Source organism: Bactrocera tryoni, chromosome 3 (assembly GCF_016617805.1).
Source record: "Bactrocera tryoni isolate S06 chromosome 3, CSIRO_BtryS06_freeze2, whole genome shotgun sequence".
NCBI lineage: Eukaryota > Metazoa > Arthropoda > Insecta > Diptera > Tephritidae > Bactrocera > Bactrocera tryoni.
In genome coordinates, this window is record NC_052501.1 from 9,088,257 (window position 1) to 9,111,633 (window position 23,377).

Here is a 23,377-nt window from a genome sequence, read left to right on the forward strand (position 1 = left end):
CTTGAATCTTTTCAGGTATCTCTTCGTCCCAAATGCGGCAATTTTGCTTGTTTACATACCCGTTGTGCCAGAAATGGGCCTCGTCACTGATCAAAATTTGGCTCCAACACGTCGGAACTTCTTGGTACTTTTCAACAGCCCATAGAGCGAAGCGATGGCACTTGAGAAGGTCAAGTTCCCCGTTCAGTTATTGTACAAGGTGTATTTTGTACGCTTTCAATTTAAGGTCTTGACGTAAAATGCGCCCAGTCATTCCATACGTCCGTCCAAGTTGCTGCGATTAGCTCCGAATCGACTCTCCACGGTCTCAGCTACAACAGCTATATTTTCTTCACTGCGCGCTGAACGTGGTCTATTCGGTCGAATATTATACAATTATGAATGCTGGGTCTCAAGATGGATAATGGTGTTGTGAATAGTACACGCAGTAGGCCGATTATGTTGACCATAAGTTGAGCGAAGCGTGCGAAACACGTTCTTTACAGAAAGCGAATTTTCGTAATAAAGTTAAACGATTTGTAGACGGTTTTCAGGCGTAAGTCTTTTCTTGATGAAAAAATAAATACAATACAATACAATGAATAACATAGACAAACGAGGGTGGTTCGATTATATGTGTAGATCACAAAATGAAAACGAAAAGTTTGAAACCAAAACGATTTATTTCTCAACTAAGTCTCTTTTTAGCTGATACACTCCCTAGCGGCGATAACCACCTCATTTGACTTAAATTTCTGACCAGCGAATAAATTTTCGAGTTTGAAACCAAAAGGATAATTCGTCCAATTTGGTCACGGCGACTGCTACAATTCAATTCTACAATTCGACAACGGATTGCTGTCTCACAATTGAAATTGTTGTCCGGGGTGAGCAAACGCGACGCCCAACATTTCAAGCAGAAGACCCAAGCGGTCTTATGAGATGACTACTGCCTCAGCTGTTTAGCACACCTTCAGTAGATCATCTGCCAGTACAAAAACTTGGACCGTTATCGCCTTATCCTGCATTACAAGCAGTTTCTAGGCACCTGGACGTGGTTCATCAACGTACGAACACATTGAAACTCGTTAATCGAAGGAAAAGTATTATCATATACAAAAACATATATCACCGATCGGTTTTGCTAATTTTCCATTTTTATAAAATCCACGGATACAACCGCTTTCACAAACGATCAAAACAACATTTCCTGCCCGATTCCCTGAGCCCGAGACAGAAGTCGCTGTTTATGATGGTGATAACGATGGTAAACTTTTCTTCCGAAGGAATCGTTATCGGACGATGTCACTAAGCATATAGCGGACCGCTCTCGTGGATGGTTTTTTTTAATTTTGTGCGTAGCCAATACAAATTTGCACAGGCGCTTAATTTGTATTCCCGCCAGTTCGGTGGTATGTTTGAAGGTTTGCGATCCCAAGTATCTAAGTCTTGGCCTCCCAAACGCGGGACGGTAAAGAAGTGTTGAGTTGTATCCACCTTTTCTTAGGGTAATGACCTATTAAAAGCCCCACAACTAATAATAGGCTAGCCTTACTGAGGGGAAAAAAGATCACTAGATCTCTTGCTATAGATCTGGGATCAAAAGGCTTTTACGACAGTGCATGTACCGATGGTGGCCCAGTGCGTGCCAAGCTCCCGCGAAGCCCCACTATCTAGTAGTAGAACACAAGAGGATACAGGAGCACTGGTCCCATTTTACTGATGACAGTTCTTTGGTGAGTGATGCTTTGTCTATTATATACATATGTATGTATGTACCATTTGATACCGGCTCCTATAAAGACTTTTTGTATCATCTCGGGTGTAAAAAAAACTGCAAATCTCAGTAGCAACATGTTGCAAAAGTATTAAATTACTTTCATAAAAGTCACAAGTTTTTTTTTAATTATAAAATACATATATAAAGTATATACAAATAAAATATATAATATAATTTTAATATACATTATGATTTGAATTGAGATCTTATTAGATTTTTTTTTGTGCATATTTGGAAATGCAAATTTTTATTTAGTCAGCTTGAAGTCTTGGCAACTCTATGCAAGCAAACAGTTCACAATGACATCTTCATAATGTTTCCAGTTGGAATTTGTTGACAGTTCTGAAATATTTACTATGCGTGATGGTTTATTTTATTTTACATTATTTGCAAGAAAATTATATCTTAAATGAATATATTCTTGAATTTTTTGCTAAATAACAGAAAATAGTGTTTCCGAAATGAGTATTTGTTCGGGGTAAACAACTGTTATTCCAATAAATACTAAACAATTACATGCGACATAACATAATAAGTGTCAGTGCTAATAGCTAAAAGCATTTATAAATATTCAATACTTATAAGTTGTGTCATAAGAGATTATGTTATGTTCAAATTATTGCGACTAAAAATAACGAATAAAAACTTTGAAGTCGTAAAGGCTATGTAATTAATGAAGTGTTTTTGTTTTGTACATTTTATAATTTTGCAGAATATTCGATGACGAACGGCTAATCGAATTGGTAGAGAGCCATGAGATTCTGTACAACAAACATTGTACTGGGTATAAAGGTGCTGGAGAAAAAACAGAGTCTTGGATTAAAATCGGCGAGGAATTGGGGTTAACTGGTTTGTAGAGTGTGCTTATGTTTATACTTTCAAGAATACTTTTTTAATTTTTTTTGGTTGTTATGTAGCCGATGATTGCGCCAAAAGGTGGAAAAGTTTAAGGGAACGGTATTCTAGAGAACTCAAATTAGTTGAAAATAACGACAACTTTGTTGTGGAGTGGCCTTTATTTGCCGCACTTTCATTTTTAAGACCATTTGTAAAACAACGGCAGTAAGCTTATATTAAATTAAAAATTAACAATTAATATATAAAGTATAATTTCAGGGGGCGAAGCACATTGAACGAAGGTAAGCAAGTGTTTATGTCATGTAGAGGACTCTCAAAGTGTAATACTATAAAAATGAAATAACAACAAGAAAAACGAAACTATAATAACCTACTGAAATAGAAGTGATTCCATACAAGGACTTAATATATTATAGTGATCCGATCTGTCAAATTTCTTGAGATATTATATCGTTGCTTTAAAAAAATTGGAACGAAATTTCGAGAAGATATGTCATCAAATAAAACAAAATCTATATAGGGACCTGATATTGATTGATCAGTTGTGTAGTGGTACTATATCGGCGATTCCGTTAAATAAGCAGCTTCTTGGGGAGAAAAGGACGTGTGCAGATTTTTTTCAGTTCGAAATCTTAAAACTGACTAGTTCACATATATTCAGACAGCCGGACCGACATAACTAAATCGCTCTGCTCGTCATGCTGATCATGCCAATTTCGTGGCAAACCTCAAATATATTTTTCAGGTTAAAATAACCAATTTATGAATTTCTGCATTATTTTTCAGTGAACGACGAGTTGTTAATCCAACTGGTACGTGATCATGATGTACTTTACCAGAAAAGCTGTTTAGGGCTTACGCCGTCTAGTCAAAAGGCAGACGCCTGGCTTGAAATCTCCGAACAGATGGGTATAACTGGTTAGTTAACAAACTTACCTTATTGTGGCATGAAATAAATTTACACGATTTCTAGCCGAAGGATGTTCTAGCAGATGGAGAAGCTTACGAGAACGTTATACCAGAGAACTAAAGCAAGCGGAAATGCTTTCTGAAAGCAATGATGAGGCAAGTTTATGTGTTCAGTGGCCCTTATTTAATTCGCTATCGTTTTTAAGAGATTCCGTTAAGCCACGACAGTAAGTTTACAGTTATACATATGAATTGTGCTTTTACTAATCAAGTTATATTACAGTACCCGTGACTCTAAGGATTCTGCTATTGTTGCGATTAAAAGGAAGAGACGGAAACTTGTCGGCACAGACCATAATGAGGTTTCAGGCGCATGTAAATCTCCAACCTTAGTATGCAAAAAGGAATTTTGTATAGATACAATGTCAATGCCTGCAGATAATGAGCTATTTGCTCGAACAATTGAAGATTGTAGAGAAAAGATGATAATACCAAATGGTAATCAGGAAAAGTTCTTTGAATCACCAGAAACTTGCAGAGATAACATAACGACGTTAAAAACTAATGATTCAATAAATTTATTTGGTCAAACAGTGGCTGCAATCATTTCGGAAATGAGTCAAGCGAAACAAGCAAAAGCAATGCGGGTATTGTTCAATGCTTTAATAACAATTAAAACCGAACCAGAAGAATCCTAATACAAATATTTAAAGATAAAATAGTATTAATTTCGTTTAAAACTAATTTTAAGCCAACAGAAATGTATATAAAAACGAAGGAAAAATGTCCACTAAGTTTACTTTATGAAATCATAACTTTTATAATCGCTGTAAGCCAAAAATTGTTTTTAAATTGCAATAATTATTGATTTTGAATGAATAAGCATTATTTTTGTTAAGATCTCAACTTTAAGTAAAACTGAACTGAAAACAATAAAGACATGCAAATATATGGTACATACATACATGTTTGGAAATGGATGTGCTCCACTGACTTGAAAATCTTTTATAATGTATGGGTGTTCATCGAATTTTCGAATGGCTGAATGTGCAAAGCGTTAGGAATAAAATTAACTCGAACTTTGTCCATATTTCAAAAGGCGCATTCCTTGAAAAGTTCACATTGTTGTATAAGCTATGGAACATAAGAAAGCATTTAAATATACTTATCTAACTTTAACCAAGTTTTTTGTAGAAAACCTTACCACTTTTGCCTTCGAAGTTTTCAATTGACAAGATTAATTCGGCATCCATCCAATGTCCACCCTGACAAGCTTTTACGGTCTTTAAAATCTAAAGAAATGCTAGAAAACAAACAACCAAGACCTCTTTGGTCTTTGGAAAACTACTTCCATTTGTTTTCTTAAACATGCGTATACGCTTTGCGCCTGTTGTGTTCTGTTTGATGACATATTGAACTTTTACAACATTTAATAAAACGACTACTAAAACTTATTTCACATTTCTCTGGCAGACAAGTCAAGAAAATAAATTCAAGCGGAAGTAAAGAGACGCTAAGAAAATTTGGCGGTCTGCCGGAATTGACATATCACGGTTGATGTCTTAACCCTTTAAATGCTCACTTTAATAATCTTTATGCATTTTAACATAAACAAATAGAGTAAAAATACAATCAGCACCGTGAACACTGCCAATTGACATATAACAAATCACAATTTTGATGTTTTCTTATTCATGACGTTTGTGAAACATGTGTCAGATTCAAAGCTCATTCCAGAGTTGCCTGAGTCATTTTTTTGGCGTTGTAAATATATCGGTCGTTTCCCAAAGAGCGGATTATTATAATAATGTGATGATGCAACCCTAGCTTTCATTCCAATCAGATTTGAGTAAAATTGTTGGACTTTCACATAGAGTCGGCAGTTGTTTTTACACATCTCTCGCGTTTAGTTGGCAAATTTTAAAATAAGTGAATTAATACAAGGAACGCTGACTTGCGGGAATATATACATAAGTTTTCTATTATTACATTGCTTACATTTTAATACATTGTGAAAATTTAAAGATATAAAAATAATATAGTGTGGTCTATCAAGGGATATCGCACCTATTTAAGTAGAGAATAAAAATTGTACATAAAACCAAGGTCATTGAATAGGATACGAAATTGAAAGCAAGGTTCCGCTAAAACAGTGCAAATAAAGGAACGTCAAAGAAATTTATGTTTGAGCCAAATTTTTGCAAAGACCGCTAAAATCCTAGAAACAATACGAATTACGAAATTCCATTGCATAAAATAGTGAAGTAAAATAAATAAATTTGATAACGCAGATCGTAATTGCTGCGGTGTACGTGTGTGTGCGGTTATTAATTTAGACTGTTTGGAATTTTTACAAAAATTCCACGTGAATGTCTTCACAATCGTCGGCTCGTTATTTACCAATAAGCAAAATGGACAATCCCGCTTTGTCTGGGTCCAGTGGTGATGTGGAGGCCGATAGTAATTCTGTGGAAGCTAGTCTACCCGCCACCTGTTCGTCGCAGCAATTAATGCCTCCAAATTCAGACACGGATAGCGTTGTTGTTCAACCGCCAACTACCGGCATCACGAGAACACAATGGTTCACAGTGGTGGTGTTGTGCTTTGTGAATTTAATCAACTATATGGATCGCTTTACTATAGCAGGTATGTAAAAATAACAATAAAACAAATAGGGCAGAAATATCACCTCATTAAGTTCGAAAATACGTGACGCTAGTATAGATTGTGTTATATTTATTTTTGCATATCTAACAGGTTTTTCATATGAATTTATTTATTAATTGACAATAGTATGTGAGCTAGAAATGCTGACTCAGAAATATGCTAAAAAATACTGATTTAACAAAATCGTAGAAATGACACGTTGGCGGCTAAACATCTTCAACGCGCATAGCACGAGTTCACTGTGTCAAGAGCTTGTACGTTCAGCTTCTGTTGTGCTTCTTGCTTTGTTCGCTTTTAAAGCTAATAAATATATTTTATTTCCATTAAAGTACGGATGTATGCTTCTTTAAACCTCGAGGGCATATCTGCATTAATTTCCATGATAAAGTCGTTCTCTTTTGTCGTACATACAAATGGTTTTTCTTATATATGTACATACATACATATGCAAGTACAAAGATATATATGGGAATATGAGAGTATATAGCATAAACAGTTTCCTTTCTGAGATATAGATATGTATATGTACATATATAACATTTCCATATACATAAGTACATATGTATGTACATCTCCACTACCGCATAGATAAATATAATTTTTGCTGCAAATTAATGATTAAAAATTTCTCTCTTAGCTGAAATTGATTAAGCATAACCTTTAATAATATTTATTTAATATAAATCGTAAAGTAAAATATACTAAGCAGGTAGATGCATTTTCTTCCAATTGCGTCACTTGTCTTTGCGCTAACTTATCCTTCCTTCAAGTATTTCTGATAACTAAATAAACTCCTAAAATACGCAAGAACGTTTTGTTTACTTTCGCACGCAATCCAGTGTCACTAGATAAGATTGATTAAATTAAAAACTGCTCTTTAGTACACCTACACTTAACAATTTTGAGGAAATATTAACTTATTACATATACATGTACATGAAAGTAAAGAAGAGTCTGGTTCTTTACTTTCATAATCTTGAAGTGGCATTGAAATTTTGCCGAATGTTATCTGCGACGAACCACTGACGTTAGTTAAGTTATCGGCATTCATGAAATTGAAAGATTTGAATTTTGTGAAGAAGGCGCTATATGCTATGAATAAATGAATTATAAAATTATGAAAAACAATTATTAAAATTTTCATCCAAAAATAAAAAAAAATTAAATCATATTATTTCCCACACAAGTAAAAAGTATTTTGTTCCGTAGGTTGTATTTGATCATACGAATATTAAAATCAAAACAAACAAAAAAATATCTTGTGATGACTACTCTTAAAGTCAATCAAATATTGCGTTAATTTCGCTTGCTTACAGATAAGCAAATAATCAGTTTAGCTAGTAAAATTAGCTGATAAAAAAATGTTCACTAGTTAATATTGTCGATAAGCAAAGCAATGTAAATAACATGGGTAAATGCAATCTACATATGTATGTACATACATATTCTCTTTATCTCATTCAAAAATAAGTTTGAGCCACACCCACGTTCAAGGCGGTTAGTATGTATGATTGCATGTACATACATACATGTATTGAATTAATATTTTAGAAACAGTGTGTTCCACTGATTTTAAATCTTACAAATATATTTACAAGTTGTACATAAGTTCTTTGCTATACTATATTATTTTTAATAGTGTACAAACATTTTCAACATGCATACATACATACATATGAACATATATTTGACATAATTACTGCATATCTGCGTATAAACAGTACATTCATGAATGACTATTATACCAGTTTATCAGTGTTTTAGCCACATTGGGCGTACGTAAATACGTGCGTACATATGTATTTGTATAAAGTACATTTAATTTGCGTGAATCATGCCATCAGTGTTGTTTGTATATACATATGTATTTATGTACTCTCCATGCTCTGTGTGGGTCAGCATGAAAAAAGAGAAACTTGTTTTTATTATTCACCAATGGATTTTGTTTGTATTTGCTTGCGAAAATGTGGCGTGATTTTACTGTATACATTGGCAATTGTTGTCTTGGCACACAGCTCATCATCGACCGGAATTTTGTTTTCGCATCTCACACATAACATTGAATAATAGCGTATTTTTAGTTACACGTGTGCAGCTTCGTCATCATGGTTAACCAAAGATTCACCTATGTATTTCGGCAAATTACATGGATGTAAAACGAAAAATAAACAAAAACCAAATACTGACTATTTGTGATAAAGTTTCGAAAGTATTAATGCTTAAACCAGTAATGGTGTTATTTTTAAGTTCTATGGCACTTCCTAAATTTCCAATATTGACCGCCAACTAAATTAAAAGTTCAGCACGTGACCGGAAAGTTCTAAGATTCCACAATATACATACATAGCTATTGATTGTAACGATATCGGTGTATACAGGGAAATGAAAATAGAATTCAGTTACATAGTTTGCATTGAAGAAATGCAGTTAGCATAGCAAATAGACACGCCTCGCCAGAAAGGCGACAAACCGACTGAATTAATATTAAAGTAATGTTGATTCATAGTTGAATTTGCATAGGCATATACTTGTAGTATGTATGAATATTTAATTAAGCTACTCCCTAACGTACATATGTGTAAAGAGTACTAATATTTGTGATGATTATGGCTTATTATTTGAAAATGATTCTTTAATAACAGACTTTTTGTTATAAGTTTTGTTTATTTTTTCCAATAAAAAATAATTGCTTAAACCGGCTATACTAATATTGTCACGAAGTTTATAATGCTCAGAACGAAACGTCGGAGATCTTATAAAATGTTACGAGCTGAGTAGATTTAGTCATGTCCATCTGTCGTTATACACGCCAATTAGTCCCTCAGTTTTTGAATTGTTGATATGAAATTGTGCACACGTCAGGAGTCAAGAAGCTGATTATTTGTCGAAACTGCCGATATGTGATCACTATACGATATATCTGGCATGCAAACGGAATGATCAAAATGAAGTTCTTGTACGGAAAGTTTTTTTTCGTAAAGGGTATTATAACTTCGGTGCAAGCATGCCTTAAAAATTTAAAATCATCCAAACTTCGAAATCAATTTACCAACAATTTTTAAATCCCTTAATGATAAACATTTAAGTACATGTCTATAATTTCAGAAAATTGCAATAAAAAATATTATTAACTTATGCACAAATCCAAACAGAATTCAATCAAAACTACTTTAGCTATTAATAATCCTAACTTCCGTTAATTAGATGATAATTTGTTATCAAAACATCACATGAATAAATCGTTTTGTGCTTTTGTTGTAGTTTTATGCCCGTGACATTTTTAGAACACAGCGTTCTTATATTCATATACATATGTATATGTATGTAACTAGATATTTATATATTATATTGTCAGTCATACATTTTTTGATCATTTATATCAATATAAAATGATAACACTAATTTTTTGTAATGTGTCAGGTGATCACAACCTTCAGCTAAAATGTAGACCAAGGCAAGTTTTAAATTACATAAACATGTACTGTGAGTGACTTCGAAACCGGAAGATCGTAAAAAAATTATAAATATTTTTTTTTAAGTTGGATAAGTAAAATAAAGCGTTCACTAACTGAATAGTTTTGTTAGTTTAGTGTATTATTTTCTTGAGATAAGACTATTGCTTTCGAAATTAAATGGTATTTTTCAATTTTAAATATGAAACGGTATCAGTTGCAAGGTGTTAGATAGTTATATTTTTATTTTAACGTCACATATTTTATTTATTTTTATTTTTGTTATTTATTATCGTAGCTTTCGCCATCTTACGTCATTCCAACACAGTTTGTGCCGGAAAATTTCACGAAAAATATTTTAAAACTCAAACAAAAATATTTATATATTTTTCAAAACACTTGCTGATGTGTGCAAGTATATAAGGCTGTTTACAGCTGTCGTGTCCGTTGAATAAAAAAAACACTGCTCTAAAAATATTTTAAAGTAACTAAGGAAAGCAAAAATATTACATGCAATTTTTAAAAAACTAAAATTTTAAAATATTACGCTGTAAATCGCTAGCGCAATACACGTGTATGAAATATAATATATCTTTTATAATTCAAGCGCATTATTTGTTTACAATTAAAAGTTGTTAATTGCGTTAGTAAACATTGTGAGCTTTTACCTTGTACAAGCGTACACACATATCCACATAGCCACGTTTGTACTTGTATTCTCGAACATTTGTTAAAAGTGGCGTGATACTACGAATATGGTATGAAAATGCAAAAGAAAAAGAGCAATTGCATAAGAAAACTGAAAATGTGGCGCATGAGTGTGGAGACCAATTGTTGTTGAATGCTGCCAAAAATACATGGCATTTGCATTCTGCATTTCAACGCCACGTCATTACATTTCGTACACAAATTAGCATACAATTTACAATTGATTTAATTTAGCGATTAATTTTGTAATGTAAATATTTGCATTCTGACCATTTTGCATAAGTATTTACAAGTTTGTTTTTCAATTTCAATTTTTGCATATACATATGTACATACATAAATGCATATGTATGTTTGTATGCTCATATTTATTCAAAACTATTCTTCGAAAGGTCCTTGTAACTGGAATACAGAACATAAATTAATGTCAATAAATAAATAAAGGAATCAGTATGTATGTATGTATGTACATAGATATGTGACGACCTTGCCATTTTGCCCGCCAGTGCAAAAAAATCAATGCGAAAATCGTATGTTGTTATACATACATATGTACATACACTTGTTCAAACAGTTCATAAGGCAATGAAAGAAATTGTAATTCAAAAGCTGCCCACTGCAATCGTGGATTTGGCTGGCCAAAATTTAACCGTTTCGAAAATACACGTTATATTTTGCAAACGACGCATTTCGTACATACAAAATTGGTTGCAAATTAAAAAAAATAATATATGTATAACACGTTTATATTTTTGGGCATCTACAAAATACTAGTATGTATATTTTTGCTGCGACTTTTTGATTCCAATCGATTACATATTAGGTTTAGGAGGAGTTGAACTGAGTTTTCAATAAAAAATAATAAATTATACATTTGTACATATATAGGACATATCGTCATCTAAAATGCAAAATAATATTATTTTTCATAAATTTTCTGAAGAAGAAAAACGCGGTATGAAAAAGAAAGTCCTCTTATTGAAAAAAAATTAAAATTGGTTGCAACTTGGTTATCAGTTTCTGAGAAGACAACTTTAGCATATACATACATAGCTAGCTACCATAAAAACTAAACGAACAAACTAAAATAATTTTTTATTTGACAAGATAACTCCAAGGACCACCGACTTATTCGTTGCAGCCAAAGTTAAAGTTTTTTCTTGTTTTAACGGTTGCTTCTGCCTTTATGTACTTAAATCAATGCCAAAACGAAAAATTACTCAAATTTCGAATGTCAGCTGCTTTTCATTAATATTCAATAAGTTATGAAAAACTTTAAAATAAATTTTACTTAATCATTCTTCCGCTAATTTTGATTAAAAATATTATTCAAGTATATATGTACATATCTATATACTACGGATATATGGTATGTCTATATATAAATTTTTTTTATATGCTAGATGTGAAGGCCCTGTTTGGCCACCTCAAGCAGTGTGTTTGCACTCCATTGATATTCTAATGTCATAATTGATATGTAGTTAATGCAATTATCAATCATATAGGATTTGCAGTACTTAGTTATATAAATAGTTAAATAACCAAATGTGTTATAAAGTCTGTGTTTTTGTAATTTTACTTTTTAATTAAGTTTATCTAGCTTTAAAAGCTACACGAGCGCTTAAACACACACTACAACACATATACATACATACATGTTTAATAAAATCATTAACTTGATGTTATATGTAACTTTTAATTATAATATAATTACCGTGACATTTGACTTTCCCATATTTGTAAAAATATTACAATGTAAACTTACAGAAAGCTTTTATAATGATGAAATTACTTAAATAAATACATAATGTATCTTTATATTATCTTTATATAGTTAGCTAAAGTATTACTTAATCTTAAATAATCTTTGGTGCCCTTAAAACCAAACTATAAATTATGGGCGAGGTTGCAAATGTATTAATTGAAAAATTTTGGTTTAAAATTTAGATTTTGAATTCCAATTAAAAATTACAAAAAAAGGAATTAAAAGTTAAATATTTAAATTCAAGCTGTTTGCAATTAATTATTAATGTATTATTTTTATATTTTACCTATTTATATTATTTATATATGTTTGTATTCATATATACATATATACATATTTTATATATATTTGTAATAATAAACACCCACTCTCAATATGTTTACGTGATTTAGTACCACCACCTACAATATTTTGACCTTGGTACTCATCTGCGCTCTCAAAAAAAAACATATTTGCATTCATATTCGAATTTCTCCACTCAGCAATTAAATTTGTTCGCACTTTGTACTATGTACTATTGTACAAATGGATTACAAGAAAGGAAACGTGGCAGAAATAAATAACTTTGCCGTTAAAAAATAGCCGTTTTTCATGTTTCCTTTAGTAGCGACTTTAAACTGTTCGCATTGTTTCGTGTGTTTAACTGTGCTTTATTTCTGTTGTTTATTTCTCTTATTTATATTGGCACTTTTCCAAAAAGAAAAAGTCATCGTAAAGAAAAACGATTTTCGAAAGTTGAACAAGCAAAAATAGCGAACAGTAAAAACAAATAAAATGCATTTAAATTTTGGTGCTATGTCGCTGTAAATATATAGCTACAAATGTGTAAAAAAGTTGCTACAACTGCGTTCTACAAATGTGTACGTGTTTTTGCAACGTATTGTTCTTGCAATATATGTATTTACATAAGTATGCAATATTTGTTGTTGTAGCCACACCCCCACAAATCTCTCAATAAATGATTTTAAGCTCATAAGGTCTGCAGCAAAGGAGGAATAAGAAGAAATGCATTAATTTCGGCATTCTTCTGGCCTGTGGGTGCAGCGAACGCAAGCAGATTCACGCTTGATTGCTAATACTTATTGATTTAAGATCTTCTTATGCTTGCACATTAATCCATTTAAGTGCTTTTATGAAATATAATTTATTTCGACTTTTATGGTTTTTAATTTTTTTCGAGGAATTAATTAATTGAAGAATTAATTCAACGCTTTCGTTGCTTACGTATACAAACATACATAAATGTTATTGCATATTTTTTTTGTTATGTCTGAGCTTTTCATTTTTTTGTTTTTTGGCTCTACACGCACAACTGTTGGTGGCTTTCGGCCATAACCTCTTCACTTCTGCATTCTTCACAGGTGTAAACAATTTTCTTTCATCACCTTTTGGCCATTCACAAACTGTTGCCTACAGAGCGTATACTCACAGATACATGCTTGCAAATACACATACATATGTATGTATGTATATATGTACATACGTATGTATGTATGTACATTCATACAATTTATTTCTCTAAAGAAAAAGTTGTAAATTCGGTCAGTTGAAAAATGCATAGCAAAATGTGATAAATTGTTGTTTTTGTATGTGTTTAGGCGCTATGCTTTTAGTATAGAAATACGCTCTTACATACATACAATTTATGTAGGTAACTCTGTACATTAAATGCTTACGAAAGTATCCGCTTTGGGTAAACGAACTTTCTCTTTTCCGCCTTTCTTGCGCTTAGTTTTTTTTTCTTTCTTATAGTAAATAGTTTTGATTTTTATTGCTCTTTACGGGTTTGTTGACATTTGTTGTGATAGTAAAAAATGTTTTGATTTTGCATTCAAGCGGGGCGCTGTTTTGGTCAACTAGGAGATGCCTGACAAAATTGGTAGGCTCAATTTATGGTTATGATTACTTAGGTGTCCGTTCCCACTGTCGGGCCTACGTATCCGGAACGAACCCGAATTTTTTATCTGTCAACTCGGCAGAATTCTGCTACTACTTAAGTGTGGTCGAAAGATCACCTTTTGTGCTTAATAAGGATTTTTCGCCAAAAAAAGAATTTATTTGTTATAATAAAATTTATAAACTCCCCATATCTGATTTCAAGTTCAAGCTTGCTTTATTGCAATTTTCTGTATTTTGTTGGCGAACAGTCAACGAACTTATCGATTTTACATTTGTGTGCAATATCTTATAAAGAATTAACAATTGTTGGATTAAAATACTCCTTAAACATTTTGTTTAATAACATATTTTACTGATTACATACATAGCATACTTTGCTTACTAAATCATATGCAGACATATTTGCTTCTGTCAAGGATTTTGTCCGTGCTCAGCACCCACTCATGTCAATCACTCAGTTTTTACAGCAATGTTTATACATGTAAAAGGAATTTGGCAAAGTAAATTTGCTGTGATAATCTGACATAATCTTTTTAGTATTTCCGATTTGTAAACATACATACATATACATAGCTGGTAAATATATGCATACATATGTATATAGTATGATTTTTGTATTTTTTTAATATTTTTTTTGGTAATTTATTTTTTTTATTGTGTATTATATAGTAAATTTCTCTCATTTGATTTCATAAAAATTCAAATATACACACACTAAATATATTCAATTTGATTTGCACAACCTTCTGTTATGCTTAACATGCAAATAACATTATTCGATGCAAATTACAGGGGGCATGTTAGAGCAATTAGTAATCGTCTGTTATTTACAGTTTGTACAAATTAGATTTTAAATAAAATCAATATATTCGAATTTAAATCAAACGCACTAAAAAAACATGTTTATTCGAAAAGTCTGCGCAAATAAAATTACTATGCAATAATTGAGAATAACACGAATTAAAATAAGAAAAAACAGGAGAAAATGCGCAAACAGAAGCGCCAATTTATTCAATGCTACATATTTGACAATGGAAGTTTTTTTCATAATATATGCAAAGAATTATTTGCCAGACGTTTTATTTTACATTAATTATTTTGACCGCCAAAGTATTATTGGTACTTTTCCTCGATATTTACTCGCAAATTTTACAGCTGGAAATTTTTAAGGTCGTTTTCAGTAGCCACGAACTTTGCTTATTCCTATAATGTATTGTTTACACTCGTGAATATTTGCATCTGGTTAAAACTTTTCAAAGTTTCCTTATTTATGCAATTAGTCAATGAAATTTTAGAAATTTCTAAGTGATCGTTTTATTATTTTGGGGAAAACGTAATATTAGTTGTTTATTTTTACAGGTACTTTGTTTAGATTAATTTAATTGCATACAATAATATTGCAATCGAAGATCCTTTGACAGATAGTAATTGAATAGGTTACAATTTTATTTCTATTTTATGTCATTTTCGGATAAACTATAAACCAGCACAATAAAATAACACGTAATAACTTAGTTAAGTGTGCAATTTTTTAGAGTTCAAGTGGCGTCATCATTTCTGAGTCATAGGAAAACTAATTTTTTTACAATAGTTTATTGTAGTTATATATGCATTATTTCCACTCATTCTCTATAGGCTACTTTCGTTTTACGATTCGAACGTGAAATGATTGAAAAAAAATTAAATTAATAATTATCTATATATTTTTAAATTCACAATAAATATAAACTCACACATTACTATAATTTTTTTTTTTTAAATCTACCGTCTATATAACAATAATTGACAGATATTTTGTTAATTAAACTCCATTAAATGATTCATTTTATCAAAATATAAGTATGTTTATGTTAATGTATATTTGTGGGTTTACATTCTTTCATTTATAATCAAATTAACACATTATCATATCACACATTCATTTCCCATTATCACATGACGATTAAGTAGATCAATAATCAGGCATCAATCAAAAATTATGAATTTAACTTTCAATATACATACATACATAAATATACATAATTATAAATCACATTAGTCTGATGATCTCTGACAAACCACAAACCTACTTAAACATGTGATTGGCATTATCGCCTGACATACAAATAATGCCTTTCACGTACCAAACATACAAACACAAACATGTACATTTATTATATATGTATATTATTACATACGAATGATATGTGAATGATATTTAAATATTCGTATATTATATATGTACATACATATGTAGGTATAAACATATATTTTCTGTCTGGATATTACCAATCGGCACATCAATTTTAAAACGACTATTATTGTTTCCAACCTTCCACCTTTTGTACGCTTGAACCTCATAAAATGTAAAACACTGCAGAAGTCGTGGAGTGTGTGCTGTAAAGTGCGCTAAAGCGATGCAAATACCACTATTTACTCGTTCAGGTGTCTGGCGTTTAAAGTGACGCCCGAGCACCGCCTTCCATTGCCGTGCAATTTGGCGTATATTCACACCCTAAGCCTTCACATATGTATGTAAATAGTTTTGAGTAGCCTAGGTGCATGTCATTGACCGAAATGCATCTCTCCCTCTTGCCTTTTCTTTACAAATGCCGCAGTATGTTTTTACGTAAATGCATATCAGTATAAATTTTCAGTAGCCTCCGCTTGGCACCTACATACATATTATGTATAGAAACCGTTGAAAAGTGCAATAAGCTGCATTAACCCTACCACGATATACACTAAATTTAAATATGTAAAAATTGTATACATTGTATATATACATATATACATATTTATTGATATAGATATATTTATTTAAATAGAATTACAAAATGTCATGCCTCTTTTTGAAATTGTTGAAGTTATCGCAAAAATTATAATGTGCAAGTAAACGTTGAAATATATAACTTCATGCCGCTACTTCCAGCTAAAAATTCATAATGAGTCACCACATTTTAATAAGTTCAACGTGGAATAAAACTTGTTCGAATAAATTAATATTTAATTGGTATACAAAAATACAATATTGTCAAAATGAACCGTAAGATGTTTATTGACATCAATTCAAAAATGTTAGAGACTCGATTTTTTCTCATAATGACATCGAATAATGATGCAGGGAGTTAAGGGGGAAACAGAGCTTTTGAATTTATAAAATTAATTGTATTTTCGGAACAATTTGCAGTTATGTATCTATTAATAAAGTCAATCTCACAGTTATTTTTTTAATAATAATAATTTACCTTTGAGATTTCCTTTTTTTCAAAACTATGCCTAAAAGGAAATTATTACTATTTTTTAAGTATAATGTATTGTAATTTTATTAAATTTGACCCGTAAAATCTCATTCCGACAGAGTATGTATCTTCATATACTCCTCCGATTTACATAATTATTTGTTCTCTCACGTTTCACAATTAACCATTGCCCGATCATAAGACCGCCACCAAATCTACAATGGTTAAGTACATGTGTACCTTGTAGAATTGTATTGGTGGCAGCATTCTCCCATTTAGTTCGCCGGTGCCGGCTTCGCAAACTGGTTCTCTTGAGCATATTAGCAGGCTATTTCCCATTTCTGCTTCTTTTCTGATACTAGATTTGTGTGCCAGCTTTTATTTCTGTTTTGCTACTATTACTTCTTTTCGCTATAACTTCATCATTATGTTTGCTTTCCATTGACATTGAACGCAAGTCTTTCTGCTTCTCTACACTTCGATTGCTATACGCTTTCTTATTTTGATATAAAATCCCACCTTAGCCGCTTAGCTACTTCAAAAGCGACGAAACCGTGTGCAAGTCAGTGAGCCAAGGCTTCAATTCGTCGCCAAACACAAACACAAACAAATGTGTGCTAAATTCAATTTTGCTAAATGATATTTATTTTATTTTAAAAACATCATTCCTAAAAGAAATCTTCCTACCCACAACTTCGACTGCAATAACGCAATCTTCTCGTTTATGAATGCTTACGTGTTGACGCGCATACCAATTCTACGTATGCACATACATATGTACCTATTTGCATACGCATGCATATATGCATGTCTCTAGAGTGCCACCTAGCTTTACCAACAACGGCCCCCAACCAATTCGTTTTTAGCGGTTGATTTTTTTTCTGCTTGCCGAGTTCACTGCTTTTGGCTTGCTTTGCCTACGTAGACATCGTTCGTCCGTCAGCGTTGTTAGCCATTACGTCACTTATTCATTGCTGGCTAATACCGGCGAGCGCAAGCGCTGATTGGTTGAAAAAATCGTACGATAAATTTCTCATAAAAAGACCCAGATAACAACGAAAATAATTAAATACAGAAAGTAAAAAAAAACAAACGCGAATATGCGAGTAGTAGCAAAAGCGCTAAAAACTTGCGTTGAAGTGCGTTAATGGCAAGAATAGCGGGAAAGTTGCGGGGCAGTGCGCCTGCTTAGGTTTGTTGGCTTATTGGGGTTTTTTTTTTTGAGTGCAGTCGTTGCGGCCACGTCGTGTGCTGAAGGCGGTTGGCAATTATGGGCAAGCAGTTTGGCGTTGGTTGTCTGTTGTCTGACTCAGCGTTTGCACTCGCAAACTTGTTCATAAAACATGCGCTGCAGCGAACTAGTTCTGCAACTCATTGTGTGTTTTAGATGTTTAAGTATGTACTATATTTATACTCGTAATGTATGTCGGTATATACATATGTATGTCACTTGCTATTTTTGCTACTCTTCCGTTTACTTGTTGCGTTTTGCGATGACAGCCAAGTTCTCTCGACCATGCGCCACGCTACGCTTTCATTAACTCTCCTAGACGCTTTGGTTTGTGTTTGTTTTTATACTACTTTACTATGTTGTGCTGCTTACATACATACATACATATACTCGTATATACATATACATATGTACATAGGTAGAATGTAGCTAAATGTATGCAAACATTGAATACTTAACCTGAGTAAGTGATTTTTATGGTGATTTCAGGTAAACAAATGTATGTATGTATTAGTGTATGTATTAATTAACTACCGCAAACTTTACATTTTTATATTCGCTACGATGGGTGTTTGGGGGAGCGCAAGTACGCAAGCAGCGGAATGTGCCTCTGCGTTTTTTCTTTTTTGTGTTTTTTATTTTTATTTGTTAGAATACATAGTATTATTTTTTGCTGTGAGTGGGCGCCACATTACACATATGCTAAATAGCCTATCATATTGTCATTCATGTGATCATTATCAAGGTTGTGCTGACACATTGATAAGTGACGCTTTTAGCACCCAACTTATTAAATTTGGACGCCGCTCGCACACTCCGCTGCCGGTGTGAAAATAATGAAGTAATAAACATATCAATGAGGTAAAAGCATTTGAAATCAGTTGTTAGTTGCTAACTCAAAAGTTGACTATTAAAATTTACTGAAAACAGTTTTATTGTCTCTCTCTCTATCTAATGGAATCAGTCTATTGTCAGATATCTGAAAGAATATTTTCGTAGACTTGTGCTAAATTCTTTGTAGAATGACTGATCTTGGGTAAACAATTTATTATTTTTTTTTTTTGTGAGATTTTTATTCTAAATAAATGACAAATAATCGTAACTATAAAATTGTGTACTATTTAAAAGAAATCTATAAAAACTTCCTCTTTGATAAGCAAAGCACGCACTTCCGTATAAGGTGCGGTGTTTCAAAGTTAAACGAATGGATTCGAAAACAAATTACTAAATATGTACATACATATGTATATCCATTACATAGGCACATATTAAGCGGAGTTTGAAATACCTATATCTGATCAAATTTGAACCGGACAACCAAAAAATTATTTTTTCACATATTTTAATATAAATCTTTATTACCACTTTCAAAACAGCATACTGATACTGATGATCACTTTGATGTCAACACGACGATTTCCAATCACTATAACATAAACTTCTTCGCTGTTATCTTCATTAACAGAGAGATAAATAGATGAACGATTCAATTCGCACGATAGCTGGTTCTACGTACCGGAATTGACCCGAATTTTAATCGGGCCAAGGGCTGTTTTTTCGGTTATCTGACCCTGTTTGGAAAAAAATTAACGATTCACATAAGGGAAGTTTTCGATGACTTCACGTCCTTCAGTGAAGGATTTTACTACCCAAATATTTATGTTCGTGATTAATTGGAGTCCCCAAAACACTTCCGTAACAGTTTCAAAATTCCAAGCATACATATGTACATACATATTAGAAGCATTTTTGTAGAAATTCTTTGTACTTGAGTTTATTCAATTCTACGAAACTTTTTTTGTAATCAAAAGTATGCTCTTCAGCGGTTTTCAGATATATTAATAAATATCAATGCAAATGCAATTAGTCACGCCCAGCGGCCAGCTTGCAGCAATCCGCATAAAGTTATTGAAACAAAATAAAAGTATTTGACCGCAAAAATCAAATCATCTAAGGTTAAATGCACGCAAAAGATGAACAAAAAGCGAAACTTAGCTGCAAGCAAAGCTTAAGCCATCAGCAAATGTACTTCATTATATTTTATTTTTTCTTCGCTCAAATGCATACTTTAACTAGAAATTAATATACGGACGTTTAAACTAGTTTTACTTAATTAGGCTTAAACAGTTTTGTATTGCGGAATGAAAATGATTTGCCAATGAATAACTAACTGACCGTTTCCGAAGCAAGTGAACCGCTTTTTGCTGAAACACCACTCAGAAAATGATGATGACTAAATGCGCATGAGACTGATAATAATTGATTGCCGCGTGCAACCTTCAACGTCAACAGGGGCGCTGCAGTTTGATGTCGCCACCGAATGGCAGTTGTTGTTTTTATAAAGCTTTCTCAAAGCGAAAAACCATTCTGTTGCCGGCGCTATTGACTCTTGCCAATGCACTGCATACAATGACAGTGTTCGAAGATACTTAAAACTTTGCTTGCACAATATTGCAACGATTTCTTATTAAAGTATAAATTATAAGAATTTAAATGTAAATCAAACGGCAGGCTATGCCTCAATTATTACTGGATTTATGAGTGTATTGTTTGTAGAATTCCCAAAAATTTTCACGCTTTAACAAAATGCATTATGTTCTAAGTTTTTTCATTCCATTAGCACTCTAGTTAATGGAAAATTGTATAACTTTCTTCAAATAGCGCCACTTCTGCGAATATCACACGATAAAGAAATTCAAGTGTCAATTAAGTTTCCATTAAAGGTTCGCAAGTCAGATACTCGTATCATTACACACTCGCGAGAAGTGCACAACATTGTCTTCTACTTATTCATTTTTTTCTGATTAAAACTCACATACATATAAACAGCGCAATTGCAATAACGTCAACTGCTGGATGTGTTAATTAAATATGATCATTGTAATTATCATTACGGTGTGGTCATGTTATGTGCTAAAATTAGAGTCGTCGGGCACGCGGCTCCAAAGCTTGAATGGCATTTATTCATTTATCGATGAAGCGTAAGCTGCACACAGCAATTTAGCATGTCTTAATGCAATTGAAAAATGCTGTTTTGAAAAGAGTTGCTAACCGATATGCGAATGTAAATGTTTTAGACATTTGAGATATCCAAAATGTATATGAACCCTAAGTGAGTGACCTTCTTGACCATTCTTCAATAATTTGTATGCATTACGCACCCTATTGCTGTTTGAAAACTTATAACAGGTGATCCAAGTAGGAGTGTTTTTTTTTAATAGCCTGTTATGTTATTTTTGTGCAGTATTGTCTGACATTTCATGGAATCATCGTTCCGTTTTTCTTCAAAAATAATGCGGGTGACAACGCAACCATCAATGGCGAACGTTTTCGCGCCATGATAATCGACTATTTGATGCCTGTAATTGAAGCTCGTGATCTCGGCGACATTTGGTTTCAACAAGACGACGCCACTTCCCACACATCACATCTATCAATGGATTTATAGAGAGAGCTCTTCGGTGAGCAAATATCACGTTTTAGGCCGCTCGATTGGTCATCAAGATCGCGTGATATCACACCGTTAGACTGTTTCCTGTGTGAATATGTAAAGTCTAAGCTCCATGCAGTCAATCCCGCTTCAATTCAAGCCTTGGAGAGTGTCATTCGACAGTTACCAGTTGAAATTCTCGAACGAGTCATCTAAAATTGTACCCAAAAGATGGACAAAGAATCTTCTTTCTGGGGTTAATAAACATTCCCCATTAAATCTGAAGTTTCTTTGTTTTTTCTATAAAAAAATAGACAACCTTGAAATGGATCAGCCTTTAAAAACAAGAAAGAAAGTTTACTTCAGCGGCACCGAAGCTATAATCCCCTTAACAATTCTATTTCTAAGAGCATAAAAGTGTATAAATCTTTATCTTGAGTCAGTTTTGAATGACAGCTATATACTGTAGTGATCTGATTTGAACAATTTGTTCAGAGATTGAATCATTGCCTTGGAAAATAATGCATTAAATTTCATAAAGATAATTGCCAAATAAAAACCAATTTCATATAAAGACTTGATTTTGACCGACCAGTTTCTATGGCAGCTACATATATACATATGTATATCGTATAGCGGTCAGTTCTTGAGAAGAAAAGAGCGTGTGCGAATTTTATCGATATTTCAAAAACACAGACTAGTAAGAGGCGTTTATACCCACAGACAGACGGGCATAGCCAAATCGACATTATATATCATATTTATAAAAACATCGCGACAAACTTAATATACTGAGTTCAAGGTGTAAAAATAGGAATAAATACTAAAGTTTAGTTGAGATAATGTCTCCAATTTAAATATCATACGAATTTGTATTTTAGATTTCATTAATTAATATTTATTTTTAAATAACCTTTCTTTTAAAAAATTATTTTCAAAAATAAATTTTCTAACCTATATTTTTCTTTTTATGAATATTTCAGGTGTTTTAACAGATATTCAAGCAGATTTTAAAATTGGTGACGATGATGGCGGTCTGCTGCAGACGGCTTTTGTGCTCTCATATATGGTTTGTGCGCCACTTTTCGGTTATCTCGGCGATCGTTATTCGCGTCGTTGGATTATGGCAATCGGTGTTCTGTTATGGTCGACAACAACGTTGCTTGGCTCATTTATGGGCGGCTTCGGTGGTTTCATCACATTCCGCGCGTTAGTGGGTATCGGCGAAGCCTCGTATAGTACCATAGCGCCCACGATTATCTCCGATTTGTTCATACACGATTTGCGTTCGAAAATGTTGGCGTTATTCTATTTCGCGATTCCTGTTGGTTCAGGATTTGGGTAAGACTTGTAGTAATATACAATATTCTTTAGCAAAATATTTGTTTGAATTGTAGTTAGCGTCGCTTATGTTTATGTCGTTGTTTTTATAATCTGTTTATGTTTAATTATAGCTTATGTCTACTTTTGTTTGTTAT

At 32.5% G+C, this 23,377-nt stretch overlaps 2 protein-coding genes across 3 annotated transcripts in view; both read left to right on the forward strand.

The window, feature by feature from the left end:
• The first annotated feature begins 2,099 nt into the window (after window positions 1-2,099).
• Window positions 2,100-4,519, forward strand: LOC120771110. The gene is made up of 7 exons (XM_040098960.1): window positions 2,100-2,237; window positions 2,472-2,608; window positions 2,677-2,821; window positions 2,876-2,898; window positions 3,404-3,535; window positions 3,591-3,753; window positions 3,810-4,519. The coding sequence occupies exons 1-7, from the start codon at window positions 2,221-2,223 to the stop codon at window positions 4,222-4,224; spliced, it is 1,032 nt and encodes a 343-aa protein (XP_039954894.1). The 5' UTR covers window positions 2,100-2,220; the 3' UTR covers window positions 4,225-4,519.
• An 880-nt stretch (window positions 4,520-5,399) lies between these two features.
• The window catches only part of LOC120770851 (protein spinster), a 31,903-nt gene continuing 13,925 nt past the window's right edge, over window positions 5,400-23,377 (forward strand). Inside the window, exons 1-2 of one of the 2 annotated variants that reach the window (XM_040098455.1) lie at window positions 5,400-6,172; window positions 22,883-23,240. In XM_040098455.1, coding sequence (XP_039954389.1) covers window positions 5,896-6,172; window positions 22,883-23,240 — 635 coding nt within the window. In that variant the 5' untranslated portion in view covers window positions 5,400-5,895. The remainder of the gene's footprint in view (window positions 6,173-22,882; window positions 23,241-23,377) is intronic. The other variant, XM_040098454.1, reaches the window with a different exon arrangement.